The sequence below is a fragment of the Dasypus novemcinctus genome, chromosome X (genome assembly GCF_030445035.2).
Source record: "Dasypus novemcinctus isolate mDasNov1 chromosome X, mDasNov1.1.hap2, whole genome shotgun sequence".
NCBI lineage: Eukaryota > Metazoa > Chordata > Mammalia > Cingulata > Dasypodidae > Dasypus > Dasypus novemcinctus.
In genome coordinates, this window is record NC_080704.1 from 183086797 (window position 1) to 183114245 (window position 27449).

Here is a 27449-nt window from a genome sequence, read left to right on the forward strand (position 1 = left end):
CATTATATGTTTATTTTCCCCTTTTGTCTATTTACAAAACTTTCAGTTTGTTTTTCACACGCATACATTTATGTTTCCTCACGTTTTACTTTTTGGAGTCAGGACTGGTCAGGGTCTTATTTCACACAACAATATTCATTTTGCAAGGGCAGAGAGGGCCCAGGATCATCTTGTGGGTGGCTGACTCTGTTCCCATTCATGGATTGGGCCATCAGGACACCTAGGTGTCGGTCCTTCTCTTCTTCCTGAAGACCTGCACATATTTCACTCAGTTCCAGAATGCCACTGCCTTGGTCCCAGACCTTCCTTGAAGGGACCTGGTGCCAGGGAGATAGTGAGAACATGGCCGAGGTTGTTGGCAGCCTTGGCTGCCCTCTGAAATAGCCCCTGGCACTATCATCACCAGTCGCTCTGTGTGTGGTTAACAGACCCAGAGGATGCAGGCCGGCAATATATTCTGTGCAAAGGTTTTCCAGAGGTGACCCTGACCATGTAGGACCATTTCATGGTTTCAGCAACTCTGTGGGATACTTTAACACCCTCCCCGCTCCCTCCCCTGAAAACCCAGCCCTGATAATGTAGATTTCATTTAGATCACAGGACATTACACAACAGACACAAACACAGTGCACTTTCAGGAGGACAGGTCATGACTTCCTTTGATGTGAGCTGTGAAGTGGCTAGGAGATACCATGTGTAGTGAAGGCATTGGTTAGTTAACAGCGCAAAGGGTTAGCTCTTGTATGTACAGAATAAGGAAACCTTATTAGGAATGGCCACAGTCTCAGCAAAATCCAGGTCTCAATGTGCAAAGACTGGGCAGCCTTGTCATTGACAAGATGCCACTGAGTGCAAGAGGACGTTTGACAAGCTCCACTAAGACCAAGCAGCTCACCCATTCCCTGTGTCAAGGCACCCCACACTGGCAGAGGGGACAGCGGGGGACTTGGTAGGAAACATGTCCCACGTCTCCCCAGCAAAAAATCCCTTTGGAAAGACACTTCCGTGGTAGTGGCAAAGAAGGGATTGTGGGGTGTAAGTCAATGGGATAGCTGGTGTGAGGACAACAGAGGGGAGGTGGGCAGATTGGTAAATTGGTGGTGCTCCATCTGACACTGAGCAAGACCCCTTCCTTCTGAAGAAAAAAGGACCAGACTTTAGCTAACTTCTGTGTTCTCCAGGGCCAAAGGCAGGCCACCTACACATTGCTGCCCCTTCTCTGCCCTGGGTCCAAACTGTCTGTCACTACAAGCACTCATTGGCTGGAGCTGCGAATGGCTTAATGGGCTGAAGCTAGGTATGAGGTGGGGAATGGGAGGAGGAGCAGGCAGCCAGCTGGAGGTGGGGCTGGGGAGGGCAAGGGGACAGCTGAGGATGGGGCTCAACAATGCTGACGACAGGTCACACATAGGACACGACAAGGGGAGATTTGGCAATTTTCGAAGATGGCATTGCCAAACCTCCACCTCACCTTGACACTGAACCTCACAGAGTGAGAGTCTCCGGAGAGTTCAAACTGGTCTTGTTGCAGCACATTAGGGCAAAATAGTCCTTTTAAGGTACATTATTGTATCTAGCTATATGAGTCAATAGTGCTATTTACAGCTGGCCTCTCTGCCCTTCCAGTGTGCTCTGAAGCCTTCCTGTGTACTTCTGCCAGACACATCTTCTTAAAATCCCCTTGTGGATCGCCACCACCCCAATCTCCTCAACACCTCACTCCACCTCCCATGAACTAACCATCCCTGCAAGGCTGGGGGCCCCGTCATATATTTCCTGGACTCACAGTTTGGGCCCGAAGACCATCCCAGACCCTTGAAACCCAAATTGAAATCAACCCATATTTGGGCTGTTCAGCAGCAAAATTGGAAGCTTCACCTCTCTGAGGGATGTCTAGAAAGAAAGAGGCAATCGCAGACATTCCATTGGTAACTTTCTGGTGTTTAAAAAGCTGTCCTCCAAGATCTTTGCATGTGCGTGTGAGAACATGGGAGTGAATGTGCATGAATGTGCATGTCTGAGTGTTTTTCTACATATACTGATGAAGTCCAAGTGCCCACGGGTGCATGTGTGTGACTGTGTAGGTGTGTGTGTCTGTGTGAGGCTTTGTGCTTGTGTGTGTAGAAGAGAGATCACAAGCTGGGCCACTTCCCTCCTTGGTCAGCGCCTCACCCTTCAAACCTCTCTTCTGCTGGAGGGGGTGAGTAGAATTCAGGTCTTCCTAATCCAAGGCTGAACTTGGGGCCTGCCACTGAAGTTCAGTGGCCAACACACATCCCACGAGGGGCCAACCACTGCAGCCCACACATGCAGCCACCTCCCACCAGCCAATCCCTGGGGTCATTTCCTCACTCCCACCACTTGCTTGCTGCTGCAACCAGCACCCATGTGTGTGGTTGGCTTACAAGGGAACTGAAGTACAAGGATGAGTAATAGAGGCTATACACAACCCTCTCTCCTGTCCTTTGACCTGCCCATCCCCTTGTCTACACTGTATTTCTATTCTTATTGCATCTTCAAAACTCCTTCCCCAGCCCTTGTTACCCCCAGACGTTTCCTTCTAGGATGAAGCAAAATATTCTGCACACCCAGCTTATCCCCCTTCAAGGCATTTCTGGGGTCTCCATACCCCTCCCATCACCTGGCACCAGCTCCCCGTGACCAGCTGTGGCTGTAGTCGGGGCTTCCACAGATCCTCACTCCAAATCTCTTCTCTTCAGGAGACAGCTCAGCTAGGTGGAGGGAGGGGAGAAGTGGACAGCGGCCGGGAGACTGTTCCTCAGAACAGGGAGCTAGAGTACAACACTCAGTTAACCAGCCACCTGCACAAAGGAAGAGGCCAAGAGAATGGTGGTGGTTCTAGAAGGGCCACCAGCAGGGAATGCATCAGCATTCAGGTGTATTTCCCCTCATGACCATTCAAACCAGGTAAACTCACACAGGTATGCACAAATATACTCCTTACATCCACACACACAGAACACATCCACATGTGCACGCACCAGCACACAGATACATACAAGTTCCCACACATTCACAGGGGTGTGCACACATATATGCATCCACATGTTGTTATATTTACACTTTATATACACTAAAATAGATTTACACTGCTATACACAGAGCTATACAGCTTCTCAGGGGGATGAACGTGCATGCAGACCTACCTCGATGCATATACACACATCCAGGTATACACAGAAACATCAACACAGAAGCACAGTGCAAAGGGCAGGTGGTGGTGGGGAGGCTGTGGAGGAGGCTGCCTAAGGGAGGAAGCAGGGACAAAGGCTGAGTGCTTGGAGCTGCGTGGCACGTTGGAGGGCAGGCCAATCCTACTTCCTGGAGGAGAGCTGCTCATTGGCCAGCCACTGGCAGAAACTGCTGGAGCACCCTCTTTGTTTTTTTAAGGGGGAGGGAGGAACGGGACAAGTGTCCAAGGAGCGCCTCAGTTCAGAGAGTTAGGAGGAGAGGAAGGAAGAGCAAGTGGGGTGGCTACTCAGGCAGGATGCGTAACCTCCGTCTTGTCCCCAGAACACTGTGCGCTTTGCCTTCCCTGGCTTGCAGGGCTCCTGTGAGGGCCCAGAGATGTCCTCACATCTGTGAGCTGGTGAACACTGACTATGCACTGGACAAAGAGAAAGCACTAGTGTACGGATGCATAAGAGTTGTTCGTCTGCTATCCTAGATCAGATGGTGAACTCGAAGTCAGAACTTTCCTATCCCCAGTCTTCATTTGCCAAGGGCTCTCCCTGAGACTAGCTTCACCTGCCAGACTCAGAAGGCTAACTCCTGCCTCAGACGACGGATGGCGCCCCATCCTCCAGCGTTCTGAGGCAGACACTTCAATTGCCCCAAAGATGTCAGCTCCAATCCCGTGTCCCTGCTGCACACATTTCAGCCTGCACCCCCATCCCGTCTCGCGACACCACACTCAAAATACAATGACTGCAAAACAGTGGGGGAAAAGGCACTTGCAAATGTTCCCCTGTGTACCCCGGCCTGACCCACTTTGACTTTCTCCCATAAAACCCCGACAGGGACCATGATCCCTAGGAGGGAAAAGCAGTAGGAAGAAAGTAATGAAAAAGAAAATTCAACACTCCAGGGGAACAGAAAAGCCCCAGAAATGTTTGGGGGCAGATCCTCTCTGCTCCACTCCCACCCAAGCAGCTCCTTGCTGTCCTCTAAACACTTCCAGGGCATTTCTGTGCTGAATAGCTGTTGGGAGTCTTTCTAAATGTGAGTTCTTCTAGCAGGAGAGGAAAACTGATGTGCTAGTTACCTCTCTCCACCCTAGGCTTATAAAGAGCTCAGAGGATTGTCCAGATAACAACGAAGTCAAATGAACAAAGGCAAAGAAGGAAAAGTGGAATGGAAAGGAACTGTGAATGGTGTTCCATGGGACTAATTGAGATGGTATGCCCAGTAGGTGATGTTGAACAACCCGAAGGCGAGAGGGAAGAGGTACCGGGACCACCTGTCGACCTTAGGGATGTGGTCGGGGTTAAAGAGCTTGGAGGAAAGCCCTTCGCTGAATGAACACCCAGGGCTTGGGGGGCAGCTGTCATCAGACTCAGAGCTGCTATTCTTCCCTTGGCTGCAGGCCAGGACTTCGTCGTTGTCATCAAGGCTCCCACTGTCGTCGGTATCAGACTTGAGATGCTCCTTAAGGCCAAGGCAGCCACTCTCCACGTTGATGTCCTCATGTAAGCTACAGATCTCATCCAGATCCCAGGCTGCGGCGTGCACACACCTCTGGCCATGGTCAGGCAGAGGCCTCCCGACACGGCCATGGGCACCGCTCTCGTCCCAGCTTGAGCTCTCTTCCAGGTTGTCTCGGTCACGGGTCTCAGAACGGCCGCGGGACTCGGCACGGTTGCGGATCTCAGGGAAAGGGACACCACTGTCAGCCTTTAAGCCGGGAAAGCGGGTGCCATAGCTGCATGGGGTCTGCTCCGAGGTGGAGGGAAGGTTGCTCAGGCTCTCAGCGGTGGCGAGCCAGGCTTGGCCTGAGGCAGAGGACAGCAAGCTGAAGCTTTCCAGTGTGGCCAGCTGGGCTCGCTCAGAAGTGGAGGACAAAGAGCTGAGGCGCTCTGGGGTGGCCAGCCAGGCCTGAGCTGGGATGAAGGACAGAGAGTCGAGGTCATCTTCCACATCAACCAGTTCACCCTCTGAGGAGAAAACGGACAGGGTCATCAGTTTCAAACTGTCCACATGGATGTGCACTAAGGGGGAGGGAGGAGGCAAGGGGCTTTTTCCAGCAGTGTCTTCTCCGCACTGTGGGGTCCTCTCAGGACTTGCGATGTTGTCGTTCACCTCTTCCATGGCCAGAGCAATCTCCTCCTCGGGGCTCTTGTGCTCAGTGGGCTGAGGAACAGGACAAAGGGGAGGCTGTCAGCATGCTGTGGAAGGTCACATCCCCTGAGGGGCAGTCTGTTTCTCTGGGCTCCCTGAGAAGGCGTGGGACTGCAGGAGGTAGATGGCCCACCCACAGCCAAAGCCTTGGCATGGCTGTGGGAGTTGGAATTGCCAGGGAAAGGCCTCTCTGGCACCTGTCTTTCTACCCCAGCCCTGGCAGCCCACGAAGTGGGCCAGCTTTGATGTCCAAAGGTCTGGGGAGACCCAGCTATGTGCCTTTGGACAGGGACTCTGCCTCTGAGCTCAGCTCCTTCACCTATGAAGGAAGGATACTACACAGTGCTGCCCTGTATGTGTTGTGCATATGAGGATGAGAGGGGCTGAGGCAGGGGTAAGGGTCAAGTGCTGGGCTTGGATCCCAAAAGCACTCAGGAAGAGCTCACTGCCTGTTGGACAGTCCAACCTGCACATCTCCCCTCAGCACTTCCTGGAAGCGATAGCGATCCAGGTCGATGACCCTGTGGGCCCGTCTGCGCCGACGGTGGAGCCGCGGTCCTCGGCTGTAGAAGAGATAGTTGATGTAGACGTACTCCATCAGGGACAGGAACACAAAGAAGAGGCACACGATGATGTAGATGTCAATGGCCTTGATGCAGGCAACTTGGGGGAGCTTATCCCGCAGATGAGAGTCGATGGTGGTCAGGATAAGCATTGAAGTCAGGCCTGCAAACAACACGGCACAGGGTGAGCCTCCTCTGGCAGGAAGGGAGCAAAGGCTTGCAGGAGTGGGGCCCTCTGGCAATCACTGGAGAGGGGAGGGGCTCTTAGCCAAGCCCTTCTGCTCTCTAGGCCTGGGGCTTTGTCTCAAGTCCCCTCTGCTCTTCTTTGCCCATCTTCCAGCCCAGTCCCAAAGGTCCAGTCCACTGTCTGACTCCAATCTGCACCTCCAGCTCTGTCTTATCTTATGCTGGTCCCTTGTCCCTTCTGCCTTCTAGTCCACAGGCCTTCGGTCCCTTGCCACTTGGTGAGACAACTTCTGTTGGAAAGATGCACGAGCCCCAAAATATTACAAAATATATAAAGGTTTAGTCCAGATTGTGCTCCTGAAGCAGGAGGCAGTGGAGCATGTCCCTGAGATGGGCCCGTCGATCTTTTCAACATGATGGTCGACAGCTTCAATGGAAAGTTCCAGGTCCTCCCGAGGCCATCCAGGCTGTCTTTCTGCTGCCTCCCCCACATCCCCACCCCAGGAATCCTGTGATTTCATCCCATTTATTCAAGCTATTCCCTCTTCGGAAATGCCATGTCTTGTGACTTTGCCTTTTCCAATGCCTCAAAACCCATCTTGAACACTTTCCTGGTGCCATTTTAGTCATTGAAATCTAGGGCACATCCTTCTCTGTGTCCACGTTCCCGACACCACTTGAGGGTCCCTCCTCTGGAAGCACTCCACTGCCTTGCAGGACTAGACAGTGTGACGGGCTGCATCCCCATTTTCTGTGCTGCATTTCTTATGTAATTGGGTGACCTGTCCATTCACTAATGTATTCAATAAACAATGCATCCAGGAACTGTGGGCCTAAAACACCAGGATCCCAGCCCCATTGCCTTTTTCAGAGCCATCCCCAAGGTTGGTCTCTCCATCAGGTGCTGGACCAGGCTGGCCGAGCACCCGCCCCAGCACTCACTGCTCCACAAGCCTCTCCTCCTCTCTCACATTTATCCCCACTGAACAAAAGGACTGGACCTCCTCCTTGGGGGCTGGATAGGACCTACCAACTGTTACCCTGGCTGCAGAGGAATCGTGGTTCATCCAAAATGATATCCAGGAGAGGATAGTGGTGAGGACGGTGGGCCAGTAGACCTGCACGAGGTAGATGTCGGCTTCCCTCTGGACCTGGAACCTCAGGATCAGGCGCATGTAGGAACCTGGCCGGGTGGTTGTGGGAGGGGAGACGACGGGCAGTTCAGCCTCTAATAACCCATCAAGAGGCACCCAGCCTAGGCAGGCTGCACAGCTGGCCCTGTGGGCTGCACCAGCAGGCAAGTGATGACGGTGTGCCTCAGTGGGCCCTGTAGCCCAGCAAAGCAGGTGGAGTGCTTGACTCTAATGCATTTCCCCTCCAAGAAGTTCCAGGCGGCTCCCCTTCCACCACTGAGGAGAAGGGTGTGGAGGCAGTCGTCCAGATAGACATCGCTGTCCACCTCGACAGGAGGTCTCTCACCTTCCAGGTCTCTGATCTCCACTCTGTGGGGTGAGGTGGGGGATGGCTTGGGACTGGGTTGCTCTGACCTTTGAAAGCGAGGACAAAACTCTTGCTCCTCTTACTGCAAAAGTGCACCTGACAATGTCATGTTGGAAATGGGGGCTTTGGACGTGGAGTGAGGCAGAGAAGGGGAGAGATCCCACCCGCAGGATGCCTGAAGGCACCCACCCAGCAGGAAATGGGAAAGGAGGCAGCAGAGAGCAGAAGCCCTGGCAGAGGCCCGTGGAAACCGACGAGGGAGCGGAGGAGATGAGACGTGAGCTCAGGAAGGGGACCGGCTCACCCGTATAAAAATACACCTCCTTGCTGGCAATTGTCTGCCCCAGGAAGCTGAACTGAGGGATCTGCAGCTCCTCGGTCCCATGGACAGCATTCTCCTCGTCTTCCCAGAATAATATGATGTCTTCGACCGTGTAGCCATCTGTGGGGGGAATGGGGGAGCCCAGTTAGGAGGTGTCCTCAAATGGGTAGAGGTCAATGTCGCCCAAAGTGGTCTGCAAGGCCAAGACTGATTTCAGGGACCCCTCTGTGGTTTACTAGAGCTGCTAGGCAGGGGCAACTGAGGCCTGGTGGAGCCCTAGTGAGGGGGGAGGGGAGGCAGGGGAGGCACTGGGGAAGAAACATTCAGTCTGGAGTTTCTTAGCCAGGAAAGAAAGCACAGCAAAGAGACACTGCATGCTCCTCCCTTCTGGCTTGTGTGCAATTTCCCAATAGCTCCATTTACACCTTCAAGGCCTGCTCCCAGATGACATGTATCCCTATCACCCACCCACCCATCCACCCGCCATCTGTCTTTGAGAGGAGGGGGAGGAAGTGGTAAAGAGGAGGTGCGATGGCCCTCTCCCTGTCAGTTCTGCCTTTGGCTCCCTGATCTCCACAGCCCCAGGCAGGGAAGAAGGGGTCACCAGCCATAGACGTACAGCTCTCCACCTCGAGCTTGCAGGCCTGCTTGTCCAGAGGAAATTTATGTAGGTCCAGAGAACAAGCCGCTGTGGTAGTGAGTCTGCAAAGGGAAGGAAATGGAAGGGTCACGTGTGTCACACGCCATTCCTGAGGAAGGGTCATGTGAGTCACACGCCATTCCTGAGGAAAGTGCAGGAGGCAGAGAGGCAGCACAGCAAAGGAGTGACACCAAGGCCCGACCTACCTGCATTTTCCCAACCCAGGTACACTAAGGCTGGGGCTTCTCTCCCTCCCCCTTTCATCTTTTCTCCTTTCTCCCCCACCCTTTCCTTCCTTCCTACCCGGAGGAGAGATGAGTTGCATGGGGCAGAGAGGGGATTTGTATGTGACAAAGACATCAAGGGATTTGGCAGGCCTCAAACAAAGAAGAGATGAATGACAAGTCAGAAATCTCACAGGGTCAGGGGCAGAGGGCCACAGAGGAAACTGATGCCATGGCAGAATGGGCCCCAGAGAGCACATTGGTTATGCCACAGCAGCAGAGGTTCTAGAGCCACGGCGGAGTGCAGGTGTGTGGTGGGCGTGTACCAACATGAGCAGGGCTCCGGGACCATGAGTGTGGCCAGTGACCTGCTCCCTGCAAACCTCATTATCCTCTGACTCCTGTGCCTTGGCCCATGGGAAAGAGGCTGGAGAGGAGAAACAAAGGGATGCAGCAGGAGTGCCCCAAAGGAAGAGAAGCTCAGAGACTAGCCCTGTCAAAATAGGAAGAGCTGCACCCTGTGTGCAGAGATACAGCTTTGAGGAGCACTGTGGCAACTGTCTGTGAAGCAATAAACAGACAACCGCAGAGTTTCACAGGCAGGTGATCTGTGTGGAGAGACCCCTTCCCCTCCCGGGTCCCCGCGAGGTACCAATATGACTGGTGGCCTCTGCCAGGCCCCTGCCTCACTGCACGGGAGTGTGTGTAATGTTAAAGGAGGTGTGTGTGTGTGGGGGGGAGGTCTTGCAGTTGAGGGAATTGAGGAGGATTTCCTGAAAAAGAGGGAAGGTGCGTGAGGGTCTGAAGGGTGGGCAGGGCTTAGACTGATGAAAAGAAGGAAGAGGACATCCCAGACAAGAAGGAACAGCCAAAGCGAAGGTGGGACAGGATGGCCAAGGACCTCTGAGGGAAACTGGGATCGTCCCACTCTGGTTACCAGGTAGGAGGAGTGGCAGGGCGGGGACAGACAAATCTGGAAAGCAATGGGCTTCTCTGCATGTTCCTTCACGTGTGCTTGTGTGTCTCCCCAGCACCCAGCACCAGCAAGCTGTGAAGGTCCCTGGGCCCTCAGCATGACTCACCGGATGCCATACCGGACTGTGCCATCTGGGTGAAGTTGAAACACGCGGTTTTCCACGGTCACATCATGCACAAATGCATCCTTGCTATTCAGAAAATAGCAGTCGGGGACCCACAACTTGTCCAGCATCCGATAGTCCAGAGTCAGGTTCAGGGTGGTCTCGTGGTACGCTAAGCGCGGATCTCTCCATGTCTGTTGGAAAAGCATTGTGATGGTGTAGTCCTGGGGAGAGAGAGGGAAATCCCAAGTGTAAGTCAGGTCCGCCGGCTCCCTGACTTGAACGTGCATGCATGTGCATGCATGTACTGGTGTGTATGCACACACGTGAATATAGACAAGTACAAAAACAACACAGCAGACCTCACGGAATTAACATCCAGATTAGGAAACAGCTTTGCCAGGCACTTTCAAGCAGCTGGATGGCCCTTCCAGAACACACCACCCCTCCCCAGCAGTAACCATTATCTTAGATTTTATGATGATAATTCCCTCACTCTCTGATAGCGTTTTGCCATCTACATATGTATTTCCAGACAATATATTGCTTAGTTGGGACTATTTTTGAATTTGGGCCAAATTGACCGATCTGGTTTGGAATTGTCATGTGCTTCTTTCACTCAACATTGTATTTGTGAGATTCATTCACTCGGGATGAAGGGTGCAAATATAATTTCTTCACCAGTATTGCTGGATAATACTCCCTTCTATGAACACATCATGCCTTTTCTTATATGAACATACTAGACATACCCAAGCCACAGTGACATTAACACATTGAAGTGAAAATTACCAAGAGCGGGACACAGTTCCCATGCCCGAGCCCTGCCAGCCCTGCTCTCATCAGATTTTTGATTTTTGCAATCTGGTGGGTATTTAATGGGATCTCACTTTGGTTTTCTTTTGCATTTCATGGATTACTAATAAGGTTGGGTATCTTTTCATGTTTATCTGCTATTTGGTTTCCTTTGCAAAAGTGAAGTGCCTATTCACATTTTCAGGACATTTTTCTATCAGGTTTTTGCATTCTTCTGATTAACTCTTAGGAATTATGTGTATTGTGAATACCAGTCCTTTGGCTGCAAAACATCCACTCTCAGCTTACCCTTTCATGCTTGCTATGCTGGATTTGTTTCTTTGCAAAAACAGAAATCCCAGAAGTTGTGGCTAAACAGAATTGGAATATTTCATTTTGTTGAAGTTATCAATGTTCAGGTTCATGGGTGTGTCTTTAAAAAAAAATCCTAATTCACCCAAGGACACAAAGGTAGTGTCCTCCAGTATATTTTTTCAAATTTTTTATTTTTAAAATTTATTGAAGTATATCACTCACACATAAACATACATAAACTATACATGTATAGTAATAGTTGTAGACTTACAAAACAAACATATATAACATCATACAGGGCTCTCATACCTCACTCTAATACCAATACCTTGCATTGTTGTTAAGCCTTTTTAACTAATGATTAAAAAGCACTGCCAAAATATTACTACTAACCAAAGTATTTCATCTGTAACAAATGTTCTTCCATAGTGTGGAGTGTTGATGGAAGGGTGCTGTTTGGGAATCCTCCATTATCTTTTAAAAGCTTTGCTTTAAATGCTTTTCAATTGTAAGTTCATCATCCATCTGGAACTGAGATTTTGTATATGGTGTCAGTTTTTTTAAAAACTTCCAGACAGCTGGACTTTCCCAAACCTACCCCGTTCCTCCATATCACAGGCCAGAACAGCTGGAGATGGCTTATGTGCTCTTCCTTATCTCACGTCCCCTGGCTACTACCCTCCTTGTGGCTGTGGCTGACACACTTACCATATTCATTTCTGAGATCTGCTCAATCCTGGAGACGTAGATAGATATTCCCACAGGCAGGGGGTTACCTGCAATATAGGAAGAAGCTGTTATACGCAGGGTAGGACAGACATGAAGAGCTTTGACACATGCACTACCTGTGTGGTCTTGGGCAAGTCACTTAACCTCTCTGAACCCTAGTTTCCTGTCCCTAGTTTCCTCACGGAGTATCCACACGGGGATAGTGCAAGCACTGATTTCACAGCTAATGCTGGTCAAGCCCATCAGGCTGCTTAGGTCACAGGTCTGGATATCTTTTCCAGTGCTGGGGTGGAGTAATTTTTATGGATACAGTCTAGGAAGCCATAGCAAAGGGCTAGACTTGCATCCTAAGATCAAGGCTCCTGGTGGGGACTGTCCCACCACCTAGCATGGGGCCCCAGAAGGAGCTTACTGAATCTATGTCAGATGTGCCAAATCCCAGCAAACCTTTGTGGCTTGATGACATGTCACCCTACTGCAGGGAGTCATCTGAACTCACGGAAGTCCCTTAGTTTGTGGTGGCCCTCAGGTCAGTCCTCTGGTTATGGAACCAAAATTCAGAAGGGCCAACTAAAGAGAAAATAAAGGGGTTGGTGTGCAGGAATGAATGTATCAGTATGTTCGTGTACAAGTGAATGTGTGAATGGGCAACTGTGTGAATTTATAACTGTGTCCATGTGCAAGTGAATGGGTGAAAGTGTGATTGTGTGTGGATGTGTGTGTGAATGCGAGTGAGCCCTTACGTGTTTGCATGTGTGAATAAACTTATAAGAGTCTGCCCCTGAACACGTGAGTATGTGAGTACACGAGCATGTCTGTGTGAGTGAAGGTGTGAGTTAATGTGTGAGCACATGCATATGATTGGACACGAGTGTGCCGTGTGTGGGAGGGAATATGCAAATGGGTGTGGGTGGGAATGTGTGAGCATGTGTATATGAGTGAATGTGAGCATGCCTATGTGTGTGTGAGCAAATGTGTTTGTGTGGGAGTCAGTGTATGCCAATGTCTATATATGGGACTTAATGTGTGTATTTTTTATTGAATGCTTGTATGTCTATTTGTGTGTGTTATTGTGCAACTGAATGAATGTGCTTTTGTGTGCCAATGAAGTATAAGATGCACATGAATTTGAGTGTATATGTGTGTGGGAGTGAATGTGTGGGTAAGCTGGTATGTGTGAGCTTCCTCATGTGTTACTGTACTTATGTGTGTGCATGTTTGTGGGTGTGAGTGAATGCCTGAAGATGTCCATGTGTGAGTGTGTTAATGTGTGTGTGTATGGTTGAATGTACCTGTAAGCATGTTCATGTGTGTGAGCATGTCTGTGTGTTCATGTGAGTGTGAATAAATGTGCAAATGTTTGTGTGAGAATGAATATGTATGTCCATGTATGTGTTCCTGCACAAGTGTGAATTCATGAATGTGTGTGAGTGTGCTTACATGGGAGGATATGTGCATATGACTTTGAGAGCAAGTGACACCATATGTGTGTCTGTGTTCAAGTCTGAGTATCACTGTGAATTAGTGTTAGTGTGCATGAAAATGTCAATGTGAGTGTACATGTGAGTATGATGGTGACTGAGTATGTTTGTGATATTTGTGTCTGTGAATACATGAATGTGTTCAAGTATGTGCTGTGACTTTAGTCATTTGCAATTGTGTCAGTGTCCAAGTTTGAGTGTATGAGAGCATGTTCATGTGTTTGAATGAATGTGTATATCTGTGCGTGTGAATGAATGTATGGATTATATGGTGTGCCTATGAGTGGATGAGTGTATTCATGTGTGAGTTTGAATGAATGTGTGAAAACATGAATGGGTGAGTACATTCATGCATGAGTAAATGTGCGAACATGTTCATGTATGTGAACACATTAATGTAAAAGCACATTCCTGTGAGTGAATGTGTGAGCGTGTTTACCTGAGCCTGAATGTCAAGATGTTAACGAAAGCATTAATGTGTGAGCATGTTTGAGTGAATGAAGAAGTGAGGATGTGCATGCTTTGAGTGTATCTATGTATGGTAGTGAAAGTGTAGACAATTCAGTGTATGAGTATGGCAGTGTACTTGTGAGTGTGTGAGAATGTGTAAGTGTCTGTGAGCATATTTGTAAGTGAATTCATGAGGGTACTTGTGTTCAAGTGTGGTTTTTTATTTTTATTTTTATTTTATTTTTTAATTGATTTTGTAAAAATATTACATTAAAAAAACAATATGAGGTCCCATTCAACCCCACCACCCCCACCCCCCACTCCCCCCCCAGCAACACTCACTCCCATCATCATGATACATCCATTGCATTTGGTATTAATGTGTAAGTGTATAGGTATGTGTGTCTGTGAGCATGTTCACATGGGTGAGCTTGTTCATGTGCTTCTGTGTTTATGTGGGGGTATATGAGCATGTTTGTGTTCAAATGTATGAGCATATCTGTATGTTCATGTGTATGTGAAAAAATGTGTGACCTCGTGATTTTATGTAACCATACCTGTGTGTGAATGAATGTGCAAGTATGTATCTATGTGGGATTAAATACGTTAGTGTATAAGTATGTGTGAGTGTGTCCATGTGTTACTATGAATGTGTGGGTATGCTTGTATGCCAGTGAATGTGTGAATGAATGCATGAGTGTACCTGTGTGGAAAGTGTGAGTGTATGGGTATGTATATAAGTATGTTAATATGTGTGAGTGAATATGTGAACATATTTATGTGTGAGTTTGTTCACATGAGCTTGCTTTATAGGCATTTACATGAAAATGATATGTAGTTGTGTGAAAGTGTGATTTTTGAGTTTCTGTGTCAGTGCCAATCAATGTATGTTTATGTGCACACACATATTAACATGTAAGTGAACATGTGAGTATGTTTGTGAATGACTGTTTCTGTGTGTGATTTTGTATGGGAGTGACTGTACATGTGTTTGAGTTAATGTGTGAGCGTGTTGATGTTTGAGTGAAATCATGAGCATATTTGTGTGAGCATGATTATGTGTGAGTGAATATGTGAACATATGCCTGTGAGAGTGAGGGAGTGATTATGTGAGCATGTTCATGTGTACAGACTTGTTAATGTGAGAGTACATTTCTGTGTGTGAGTGAATGAGCATGTTATTGGGTGAGCAGAGTTGAGTGAATGAATGTGTTTACATGTGCAAGTGAATGCATGAGCCTGTTTGTGTAAGCATGTTAACATATATCTGAGGGATTTGTGGGCATTTCTGCATGTGTGACTTTGTGAGCATGACTGGGTGAGTGTGTATGTTTACCTGTGGGTGAATGTATGAATATATTAATGTGTAAGTTCAGGTATGTGAATGGATGTGTTTTTGATTGTGTAAATGTTTGCATGTCTGTATGTGTGTGTGAGTGTGTACATGTGCATGCATGTGAGCATGCTGGTGTGTGGCGTGCATGTCTGAGTGTGTCTGTGTGCAAGTGAATGTGTGTGTATCCATGTGTAACCATGTGTGAGTGTTCATGTGTACTGGAACATGTGTATGTGTGAGCTCATCTCTGTAAGTGTGAGCATATTCTTATGTGTGAGCATGTTTATGAGAATGAGTGACTCTGTGAGGGTTTGCCACTAAACGTTAAGAGCATGCGAGTGTACTGAAGGTGTCTGTATGTACAAGTGAAAGAATGTTTGTAGACGGGAATGTGCATGAATGGATGTGTTTGTGAGTAAATATGTGAATGTGATTGTTATGTGTGAGTGTTTCACATGCAAGGGTAGGGAATGTGTGAGTGTATGCAAGTGTGTTAGTGCACCAGTGAATGTGAACACAGGTGTGAATGTGCCAATGTGTGTTTGTCGCTAAATGGATGAACAATGAGTGTATGTGAGCATGTTTGTGTTCAAGAATGAATATTTGAGTATTTATGTGGAAGGAAGTGTGCATTTGCATATAAATGCATATGAATGTGTGTAGGAGTGACTGAATTGTTTGCATGGGAGTGAATGTGTGAGTGTGTTAATGTGGGAGTGTATGGCTAAGTGTGAGATACATGTGTGAGTAAATATGTGATCATATTCATGTGTGTGCTTGTGAGTGTATGGGAATGTGTATGTGTGTAAATATGTTCATGCGTGAGTATACTTGGGTGACTGAATGGATGAGTATTTATGTGCACAAATGATATGTGAGCCTGTTTATGTGAAGATGTTAATGTGTGTGGGAGTGAATGTGTGTATGTGGGTGTATGTGTGAACATATTCATATATATTCATGCATGAGAGTGCATGTGTCTGTGTGAGAATTGGCAAGTCTATGTGTGAGTTTAATGTGCATTTCTGTGAGTGAATTATGAAAATGCATGTATGTGAAAATGTGGGTGTGTGTGAAGATTGAGTGTGTTCACATTCAAGTGTGAGTGAATGCATGAGTGTATTTGTAAAGTGTGAGTGTATGGTTATGTAAACATATTAATGTTAATGAGACAATCTGTGGGCAACTTCATGTGTGTGAGCTTGGGGGTGCTTCCATGAACTTACATGAACATGATCATGTGTGACTATGTGTGTGTTGGAGTGAATGCATATGTTTGTGTGGGAGTGAATGTTCAAGGATGTTGATGTTTGAGTGAATCCATGAGAATATTCTTGCATGAGCATGTTAATGTGACTGAAAGTCTGAACATGTGCCTGTGAGTATATGGGGGAAAGTGTGAAGTGTCTTGTGTTTGGGAATGAACATATGAGTATGTTTATATGTGCTAACATGTCAATGTGAGTACCTTCCAGTGAGTGAATGTGTGAACATGTTCATGTGAGAATGTAAATGGAGGTGAGTGCATGCTTGTGAGTGTGAGCATTTCTGATAGTGAGTTAATATGTAAGCATGAATGTGAGTATATGTGAATATGCTTATGTGGGTGAATGTATAAACGCGACTGTGTGTGTTAATGTGTGAGTATATTCAGGTAAATGAATAAATGTGTATGTATATCTATGTAGATGAATTTGTGGGTCCATGTGTATTTAATATGTGAGTGTGTTTGTATGTGTGAGTGAATGTGTGAGCATTGCATGTGAGCATGTTGGTATGTGTGAATAAAAGTATGAATGTGCTCCTGTGCAAGTAAATGTGTGGGTGTAATTAGGTGTTAGCAATGTTTATGTGTTTGCCGCTGGATGTAAGAGCATGAACGTATATTTGATCATGTTTGTGTGCACAAGCGAATGTATAGGAGAGGATGTGTGAGGATGTGCATATGAATGAATGTGAACAGGACCTCATGTGAGTGAACATGTGAATTGTTTGTGTGGGAGTAAATGGATGAATGGATCTGTATGTGAGAATTAATGGAATGAATGTGTGAGCATGTGTGTGTGTGTGCCCATGTCCAAGTGTGAGTGAATTTGTGCACATGTGATGCTATGTGAGTATGCAAGTGTGAAAGTGTATTTGAGCATATATGGTGAGTCAATGTGTGAGTGTTCATGTGTGTGTTAATATGCACATGTACATGCATGTTGTCTATGAGTGTAGGAGAGTGAGTGAATGTGTATATTCATGTATGTGAGCATGGTGGTGTGTGGGAGGAATGTATGCGTTCACACATATGCAAGTGCTTATATGTGAGCTTCTCTCTGTGTGAGAATGTGGTTGTATCTTATGTGGGAGCATGTTTCTGGGTGTGAGTAACTGTGTGCAATTGCCACTGAATGTGCATGTGAGCATGAATATGTTTGCGAGTTAATGATTGAGTATGAGTATGGGGGGGAATTGTGTACATGTGCAAATGAGTGGGTAGAAGCATGTACATGTGTAAATGAATAGTAAATGTTTTTGCTGGGAGTAAATGTGATTGCTTTCGAGAGAGTGATTTTGTGTCTGTGTGTTTCACATGCAAGAGTGACTAAAAGTGTGTCCATGTGTCAGTGAATGTATATCTGTATGTGTGAGTGAATGTTCATGTATGTGTACCTGTATGGGGGTAGAAAGTGTGGAGAAGTTGCTATGTGTGTTTGTTCATGTTAATGCACCTGAGAACTTGTGACAGCATGTTTGAGTGTGAGTACATTTGTGTATATGAGTACATGGGCATGTTCATGTACAAGTGTGTTAACATGAGTATAAGGGTATGTGTGACTATGTTCAAGTGTATGAGCTTGTTCATATGAACTTGTTGCATGAGTGTTTTTGTTACTGTGGGCATGTGGGTTTAAGTGAATGTATGAGGATGTCTATATGTGTGAGTGAATGTGCAAGTATGGTTGTGTGGAACTGTATATGTGAGCAAGTTCAAATGTGTGCTTGTATTAATGTGCAAGTATGAGTGATGTGTGATGGAATGTGTTTGTGTGCCAGTGAATGTGTGAACATCTACTTGTAGTAGAGCGTGTATGTGTGTGGAAACAAATGTGTGGGCCAGTCAGTATGTGTGAGCCTGTTCATGTGTTAGTGTATGTGAGTGTGTGAACATTTTTTGCAGGTTAGTGAAAGCATGAGTGTATTCCTGCATGTGTGAATCTGAGTATATGGGTTTGTCACTGAGCATGTTCATGTGACCCTGCGTGAATGTTTACGCAAACTTATATGGGAATGGTTGTGTATTTGAACAAAGATGTATGTCAGTGTATTCTTGTGTGTGAATAAATGTGAATCTGTAAGTACATGTGAGCATGCCTCTGTGAGTGTGTGAACCTGTTTGTGTGTTTGAGTGCATGGAGTGTATCTGTATGCATATGTTTGTGTGGGAGTGAATATGTGTGTCTGTATGCTTAAGCATATTCATGGGTGCGTGTTCCTGTGTGAGTGAATGTGCATTCATGTATGAATGAATCCATGAGTCAATGTGCACAAATGCTATTTGTGTGTGAACATAATAGTGTATGAATGACTGCATGACTGTGCTTGTGGGTGCATGAGGGTGTATGTGAATGAGTGTGTTCATGTGTGGGAGTGACTATGTGAGCCCATTTGTGTGTTAGCATGTTAATATGTGAGAAAATTCCTGTGTGTGAGTAAATTCATGAATGTGTTTATGAACATGTTAATGTGTGAGTACATCTGCATGACTGAAAGCATGAGCCTCTTTGTGTGAACATGTTAATGCCTATGTGTGAGAATCTGTGTGTGCATATGTGTGTGGATATTTCTATGTGAGTGAATTATGAGCATGAATGTTTATATGTATGTTGTCTGTTTATGTGTATGAATGAACGTGTGGGCATGCCTGAGCATATTCACATGTATGTTAATGTGTGAGGAAATGTGTCTGTGAGTGAGTGAATTTGTGTTAATGTGTGTTCATATGCATAAGCATGCGCATATGCATGAGCATGTTAGTGTGTGGGAGTGAAGATATCAGCATCTTCATGTGTAAGTGAATGAATGTGCGATGTTACTGAGTGTATATGAGCATGTTCATGGGCAAGTGAATGTGTGTGCTGGTATGTAAGCTTGTCTCTGTATGTGTGAATATGTGGGTGTTTGCTACTGAACGTATGAGTCTGTGAGCATACGTGAACATGTCTTTCTGTGAGTGAATGCCTCAGTGTGTTTATGTGGGAGGGAATGTGTGAGTGTATCTATATATGGGATTTAACATGTGTTCATAAGCAATTGAGTGCATGCATAAATGTATGTGAATGAGTCTGTGTGCCAATGAATCTATATTTCTGTATATGTCAGTGAATGTTCAGGGAAGTCAGTGTATGTGAGCCTGTTCATGTGATAATGTACATATGAGTGTATGTGGGTATGTCTGTGTGATAGTAAATGCTTGAGGGCTTCCATTTGTGGGTGTATGGGTGAGTGTGTCACTGAGAAAGTTCATGTGCACTATTTGTTGGAGTGTTTGTGAGCACATGTATGTTTGTGTTGGATTGAATGTGTGAGCCTTTGTTCATGTAAGTGTGAATAAATGTGATAGTGTGACTATGTGAGCATGCCTGTGTGAATATGAGCATGTTTTTGTGCGAGTGTGAGTATATGTGAGCAGGTCTCTGTAAGTCATTGCGTGAGTGTGTGAATATGTGAGTATACATATGTGTTTTTAATATGTGACTGTACATATGTGTTTATGAGCACATTTGTGCCTGTGAACATGTGAATGTGTTCATGTGTGTGCCTTTGAAAATGTGAGAGTGAATGCATATGTCTGAGTGAGTGTAAGCATGTTCATGTGTTTGAATGTGTGAGTATGCCTGGGGTGTATGATTACATGTGAGTGTGTATAAGTGTGTGTGTGTGAGGGACTTGCAAGCATGTTGATGTGCAAACAAATCCATGAGCATGTCTGAATATGAGCCTGTTAATGTTTGAGTTTGGATAGGTGAGCTTGTACCTGTCCGTGTAGGGGGTGTTTGTGAGTGAATGTATGAGTGTCTTTGTATGCATGAGTGAATATGTGAGAATGCTTGTGTTGTATTAACACACAAATGTGTGAATACCTTCCTCTGTGAGTGAATGAGTGAGCATGTTCGTGTGTGTGTTAATGTGTGAGTATATTTGTGTGAATGTGTATGAATGAATGCATGAGCCTGTTCATTTGAACATGCTAATGTGTATTTATGTTAGGGAATGTATAAGCATTTCTCTATGTGTGAATGTGTGAGCATGAATGTATGGTTGTGTTCATATGTGTGAGTAAATGAGCATGTCTGTATGTGTGAGTTCATGTATGAGCATTTGCAGGAATTTGAGTGGGTAAGCCGGTATGTGAGCTTGTTTATGTGTTGGTGTACAGCATGTGTGAGCAATTTTGTGTGAGTGCATGTAAGCATATTTGTAGGTGTGAATCTGTATGTTTACATGTGTGAACCTGTGAGTTTAAGTGTGCATGCCTCTGTGTAATTGACTATGTATGTTAATGTGAGTGAATGAATGATCCTGTTCATGTGAACATGTTAATGTGTGTGAATGTGTGTAGTTTATATGTGTAAGTACACATGTGAGCATCTGAATATCTTCATGTGTGAGTGTGTTAATGTGTGACTAGGTGTATATATGTTCGTATGGAGCTGTGTGACTATATGTGAGTTTATATATATGTTCACATGTGAGTGGATATGTGAGTGTGTGCATACATGTGAGCATACTGGTATATGGGAGTGACTGAGTGTGTTCATGTGTGAGGAAATGTGTGACTCTGTGAGCATTTTCTTATATGAGGATGTCTGTGTGAGGATTTGCCAATAAATGTAAGAGCATGTGAGTGTTTGTAAACATGTCTGTGGGACTGAATATGTGAATAATCTAAATGGGAGTTAATGTGCGAGTGCTCTTTTTGTGGGAGAGAAAAAGTGTGTGTTTCATATGCAAATGTGAGTGAACATGATTGCATGTGAATATGTCTGTGTGTGAGTGAATATTTGAGGGTGCTCCTGTGTGTGTTAATGTGTGGATGTATGGGTGAGTGTATTCATGTGAGAATGTGAATACATGTATGCTTATGGTAGTGTATGTGGGCATGCCTGTGTGAGTGACTGTGAGGGCTTGTGTATTGTGAGTGATTCTGTGAGTATATGACTGTGTTTATGTGAATGGGTCTGTATGAGTCAATGTGTGAGAAGGGGTGTGAGTATGTTAATGTGTGTGTATGTTAAACAATATATTATTAGGGATGTTGTGAACTAACAAAACAATCATGCACATGTGTGGAATTCCCATACAATACCCCTCCATCAACACACCACACCATGGTGGAATATTTGTTACAGATGAGATAATATCATCAGACCCTTACCACTAACTACAGTCCATAATGTACATTTGGCATAGTTTTTCCATGCCCCCATATTATTAACACAGTACATCTTTGGCATTGATGCAAGAATCTTACAGTCTTTCTGTTTACTATAGTCCCCAGGTTACATTAATTGTATTTTTCCATGCTTCTTCACATTTCCACCATGCTGCAATAGTGAGGTACATCTGTTCTAGTTGTGTGCATATGTGTTTGAGCACATTTATGCCTTTGTATCTGAATGTGTTCATGTGTATGATTTTGTTCATGTGCAAGTGATCGTGTGTATATGTTTAAGTGAATATAAGCATGTTCCTGTGTGGGAATGAATGTATGAGCATGCCCGGGTGTGTGTGACTAAATGTGGGTGATGTATGTTTGTGTGTGAATGAATTTTGAGCATGTTGAAATGCAAATGAATTCATGAACATATTTGTAGGTGAGGTTGTTAATGTGTGAATATGAATGTGAGTTTGTGTCTGTGAGTGGAGGGGTGTTCATGAGTGACTCTGAGTGTGTTTGTGTGCATGAGTGAATATGTGACCATGTTCATGTGTGTGAACATAGTAAATGTGTGAGTGCATCCCTGTCTGTGAATGTGTGAACATGTTTGTTGTAGGCATGTTAATATGCGTTCGTTTGTGTGAATAAATGTGGGCATGTAAATGTGTGTGAGTGAACATGCACATGTTAGTGTATGTATAACCATTTCTGCATGTGAATGAGTGAATATGAATGTTTGTGCATGTGCAGGTTTGTGAGTGTGTGAGCATGTTAATACACATGTGCATGTATGTAACTGTTAACTACATGCAATATGTGCATGATTGTGTGTCTATGTATGAATGAATTTTTGTGTTCATAAGCATGCTATTTGTGTGTGATTGGGTGTGTGCATGTATGTGAGCATATTTGTCTGTGAATGAATGTGTGAGCACGTTAATGTCTATTTTCATGCATGTGAATGTCTGAACATATGTGTGTTAATGTATTAGTATGTGACCAAATCTGCATGTGTAAATGAATGTGTGAACTTGTTCATGTATGTGTATGTTTGTGTGTGTTATCGTGCAGGTTTGCATGAATGTGTATGGCCTTACATGAATATCTATGTGTGAGTTAATGTGCAAATTTGTTTGTATGTGTAAGTGTGTTAATGTGCAGGCAGAACTAAATGTGTGAGCATGTGTACGTGTGTGATTCTGCCCTGTTTTTTAGCTCTTGGTGTTAGCAATGCCCACTGGCAGGTCTCAAATGTGATCATGAATGCGAAAGTATCTAGTAAACTGTAAGGTACTGTACACAAATACATTTTTATTGTTCCCTCATCAGCTCAAACTGTCTACACCCAGTCCTATAGCCAAGCCATTATTCTCTCTCTATTACATCACACTGCTGCCATGGAAACATGCATGACGCTTGCAGTTCAGCCTGCTGGCTTCACTGCAGGCTGATTGCCCAGAAGCTGAGCTGCAAAGAGGGAAATGCGTTATTCCAAGCCCAATGCTTCAGAGAGCAAAGTGCTCTTGGGAATAAGTGTATGAGTGACAGCTGGGAAGTAAATGGGCCTCTCTGTTTGGGCACAAACTGGACTCCAGCATTCAGGGCCACTGTGAACAATGCCCAGCAAAGTGCTATGTAGGTGACGGGATTTCTAGAAACACAGTTCTTTATTAATGCCTTTCAGGCCCCCCACCTGCCTTTAAAGGATAGAAGTGGGGCCAGGCAGCCAAGCGTCCCTCCCATCCCAGCTTCTGATTTTTCCTAGACCCAGCGGCCCTTTGGCAACTGAATCCCTTAGGGTAGAAGCTTGGGGACCCGAAAGGGCCAGGGCAAAGCCCTGTCCACAGGGTCCTGGCTGAAGGGGCAAATGGGAGCTCAGCTCAGGTCTCCCCACATCTCCAAAGGGATATGGTGCCTAAGACCATCTTGGGAGTGATTGCCTCGGTCGGTCCTATATCCCATCACTGCCCCTTCCTTGCCAAAACGTTGCTCTCCAACTCCTCTTCCTAGCACGCATTAGAATGCCACAGAAGAAATGATGAACATGTCTCATTCTTTCCTTCACTCCTCCATGTCAGGGACCCCTCCCCGAGGGCAAAACTGCAGTGTCTCAGTTCTTATGCCCAGAAGGGAGTGACTTTGCCAGCTTTCCTTGGCTCCTCCTCATCTCACAGCCCCCTCTGAACCTCGCCAGGGCCCAGGCACTAAGGCCTCACTCCGTATGGTGTGGATCTGTGTGTGTGCATGGGGGTGAGGGCAGCTGCTGTTCCCCTCTCCTTCTAGCTAATGCCTCCGCAGTGTTTTCAGGTCATCACCAAATGCTTGCCTCCCCTACCCCACCTCCTCAACCCTGGGGCTGGCCTTCCTCTCTTGGATGTACTAACGTTGCTGGCTGATTGGGGCACTAGCTCTACAAATGGGGACCTGAACCACAGTGCTCTGCTTTGGTCTCTGTCTCCCCCCCCCCACCTGCTCCTGTCAGAATGCATCCACTGCCCCTCCACTGCCTCCACACGGCAGCCCCCTGAGTGACTGCCTATAGGGACCCCTTCTGTCAAATGCTCGAGGGTCCTGAGTTATCCCTGCCCTCCCACTTCACCCACCATATGGCTAGATCAAGCCAGGGGCCCCTCTTTTCCCAGGCGCCCCCCCCCTGCAGGTCTGCATGCCCACAAAGTCTACTGCAAAGTCTCCTCCTGCTTGGGCATCAGGTATAAAAGGATCAGGCTCTGCTTGTGAGATGGTGTCAAACTTTCCACTCCCGACCATCCCCAGAGCGGGCTCCTCATCCCTGCTCCCTCCCCCTGGCTCAGTGCCTGATGAGCTGGCAACCTGGCCTGGGAACAGTGGGGGAAGTGGGCTTGTTGTACTTCCACAGGTGCCAGTCATCCTTTGCTGAGAACCTTGAGAATAATGGGGGGGCATGAAGGAGTGACTCCCTTGACACCCACCAGGGCTTGGTACCACTGATCCAAAAGCTGGGCTCCCACATGTAGGTTTCGGTGGTGCCCTAAAACCAGATTCCCCTTATCCGCAGACCCACTCCCTCCAGAGTCTGAGCTGTTTCTCCCGGAAACCTACCCAGCAGAGACCCCAGCTTCCCAGTCCCTACGTGTGCACTCACCTTGGAACCTGTGGGCTGCACCTTGTGCCCTCACCTCTGGAGGGAGGAATGGAGCAGAGGAGAAGCCCTAGTCAAGCTGCCTCCAGAGCTCCGGGTTTTCCAGGTGGCTCCAGGGCCAAAGAGCCCCCCACTGGTCTAGCACAATGGCTAGCTCCACCCAGCTGGAGGCTCTTTAGCGCTAGTGTATTCAGAAGGCCAGATTTCATATGCACAAGTGTGAACCCTTAGCACTCCTTAACCCTTAGAGGGGCTATCAAGTTCAAGTTCCAAGCTTTCTTTGGCTTAGCTTCTCTTTGCTCTCATGTGCCTTCCCACATTATTGGACAGAGAAGATCATGAGCTTTTAAACAAACTAACGGGAGGAGTACTCAGGGTGCAAAGAATGCCTGAGCAGCCACCCTCCCTGTGGAGCAGGGCAGAGAAGCACGCAGGCCAATTCCTGGGGCTACTGCCTCATTGGACACTCTGGGAGGCACCTGCTTCAGGCTTGGTGCCCTGGCAAGGCAGTGTGGAGGGGGCAGAGCAAAGGCCTGGGTGGTGGGGCCTGGGTGTGTGTGTGGCAGGTGTCCACAGGGTCAGGAAAGGGCGTCTGGAAGGGCAGAGGTGTCACCCACCCAGGGGATGCCAGGGGTCCATTTACTGGGTGGAGCTGGCTTGCTGTGTCTCAGCTTTATTTGCCCTAAGCCAGCAGCTTTGAGTGTCTTTAAGTGGCTTACCTCCAAAATTTGGTCTCAGACGGATATCATATCCCGCCAGCACCCTGTCCAAAATCTTTCCAACCACAGCTTCATTCGCACAGTTTTTGCTGAAACAGAGAAGTCACTGGTCATTATAAATGCCACATTGCTCCTCTTAGAAGAGCAAAGGACATCAATTCGCCAGGCCCCTTCCTTCTCCTGCACACATGCAGCCCTGGACAGCTATGAGTACATGTTCTTCCCCACCTCCCCTCCCTCCCCTTGATGAGTCAGCCAGAAGCGCAGCAGCAGTGACGCAGACTGCCCCCCCCAAGCTTTTAACCAGAGGGTGGGGCACACAGGCTGGATCCCTGTTACCAGGCAGGATGGAGGAGGAGGGAAGGTGGTGGGGGGCAGTGGAGAAGGGAGGGAGCCAAGCAACCGGGTGCTCCCTAAGGAGCCCCACCTTGTAATCACCAAGGACACAGCTCTCCAGTTTGAAGGGGGGCATCTTGCCAGAGGCACCTGATTGTTCCAGGAAAAGAAGTCTTCCACCCTCAGCGCTCCCCTGAGCTCAACCGGGCAGTCTATGCTCTCCAGCTCCAAGTCATCTCACCTCTGCCTGGGTAGTGCTGGGCATTTCGTTGTCACATCTACGTCAACCTTATTTTTTGTACACCTCTGTTTTTATGACTGGGCATATGACATGACGCAGAGAGAGCCTTGCTTATGTAGCAGAGATTTATGGCATCCAACCAAGCCATTTGCAATTCCCAGGTCTCAGGGTTGTCCTCAAAAAAGACATCCATTCTGGGAGCAGGAATCTCTCACGCTAAGCAAGTGCTTTCAGCCTGGTGGTGTCTTGGGTGAGCACATGCAAGTGGACCCAGCTCGGCCCTGCCGAGAGGTGGCCTTGCCAGGGGTCTCAGATGTGCTTACCCCGAGCCACCTGAGACCATCAGCAGGACTCTTCTCCCCAGAGCCAAAAAAGGGGTTTGTGAATGAGAAGAGGCCCTAGGCATCACCACGACTCGTAGGATCATTCCTGCACTGGCCAGGAAACACCAGCCCCTGCAAATCTTAGTGTGTGTGTGTGTTCACTAGCGCAGTCTAGTATGTAGTGTTGAGGGCACTGCAGGGAGGTCTCCTGGAACCGTGCCCAACTACCTTTTCTTTTCTTTTTTTCTGGGCATATGTTCATCTCTAGTTTTCCATTTAAAAAAATTGTTCCCGATCATCTTTAACCATAAAATTCCATTTTGCCATATTTCAAAGTGTGCGCATAAATTACTCCCGAATTAAAGCTATGCATTCCCGCGCGTTTCCTAAGTGCAGGCGCTCCGGAGCTGTGCGATCTCCATCTAAGTGGCTGACTTAATTGACATCTCTTCAGATAGTCGCAGACCCAAACAAACTTCAAATCAAACACAGAGAAAACCCTGTCTTTTCAAATCTTTTCACGAAAGTACAAAGGCGCACCCATCTCGGACCACACGATTACACAGCCATAAAGCGCTCTGTTCTGGGCTCCGAAGAGGGTGAGTCAATATTTTCTATCTGCGGCATCAGAAAGGTCCCCCAGCCCCTCAAATCACACGCGCGCGCACGACTCGGGGAATGGCTAGAATCAGACTCAAACAGGTGTTTCCCCCGCAACAGGAGCCAAAGAACGTGACTTGGGAGCGCTGCCCGGGCCCGCAGTCCCCGGGGATGGATGGGCAGACCCTGGGGCAAGGACATTCCCCCCATCCTGGGGCTGTGATGTGGTCTGGGCGCGCACGGGGCGCTGCCAGACGCCGCAGTAACAAGTGGGTTGAAGCCCGGGGCCCCCTCGCGCCTGGCCGCTTCGCTCCAACCCCTCCAAGGGCCGGAGGGCAAGGCGGCTCAATCCAAGGGGTCCGCACCGTCCAGGGGGCCAGCCTGGGGTGCCCGCTTACCAGTGGAAGAGGTCCAGGACGACGGCGGGCACGGCGGAGGAGAGGGCGAAGCGGAATTTCGAGGTGAGACCAGGGCCGGTGCCGTCCGCGAGCCAGGTCCTGATGAGCAACAGGAGCACGGCGGCTCGCAGCACGCCGCGGATGCTCATGTCTGCGGCGCTCCGAGGGTCTCGGGCCGCGGACGGCCCGGGAGAGAGGGAGCGGGAGGGCTGGGGGCGCGGGGCGCGGAGCCCGGGCGCGGCCGCCCGCAGCGCTGCCGGGCGCTGCCCGCAGGACGCGCCCAGCCGCAGCGAGGTGCGCTCC

The 27449-nt window shown here is 47.5% G+C and overlaps 1 protein-coding gene across 1 annotated transcript; it reads right to left on the reverse strand.

Annotated features, from left to right (window-relative positions):
• GABRQ (gamma-aminobutyric acid type A receptor subunit theta) lies at positions 1-27449 on the reverse strand. The gene is made up of 9 exons (XM_004459345.4): positions 27147-27449; positions 25249-25337; positions 11691-11758; positions 9876-10096; positions 8549-8631; positions 7912-8049; positions 7138-7290; positions 5825-6084; positions 1-5172 (listed from the first exon to the last, which is right to left on the reverse strand). The coding sequence occupies exons 1-9, from the start codon at positions 27293-27295 to the stop codon at positions 4408-4410; spliced, it is 1926 nt and encodes a 641-aa protein (XP_004459402.1). The 5' UTR covers positions 27296-27449; the 3' UTR covers positions 1-4407.

What these genes read in the sequence shown, in the direction of transcription:
- GABRQ (XM_004459345.4), bottom strand. Translation starts at nt 27,295, where the DNA reads ATGAGCATCCGCGGCGTGCTGCGAGCCGCCGTGCTCCTGTTGCTCATC. An exon ending in GTCCTGGACCTCTTCCACTG is followed by an intron (nt 25,338 to 27,146) that starts GTAAGCGGGCAC and finishes TCTCTGTTTCAG; the next exon opens with CAAAAACTGTGCGAATGAAG. An exon ending in AGATCTCAGAAATGAATATG is followed by an intron (nt 10,097 to 11,690) that starts GTAAGTGTGTCA and finishes CTCTCTCCCCAG; the next exon opens with GACTACACCATCACAATGCT.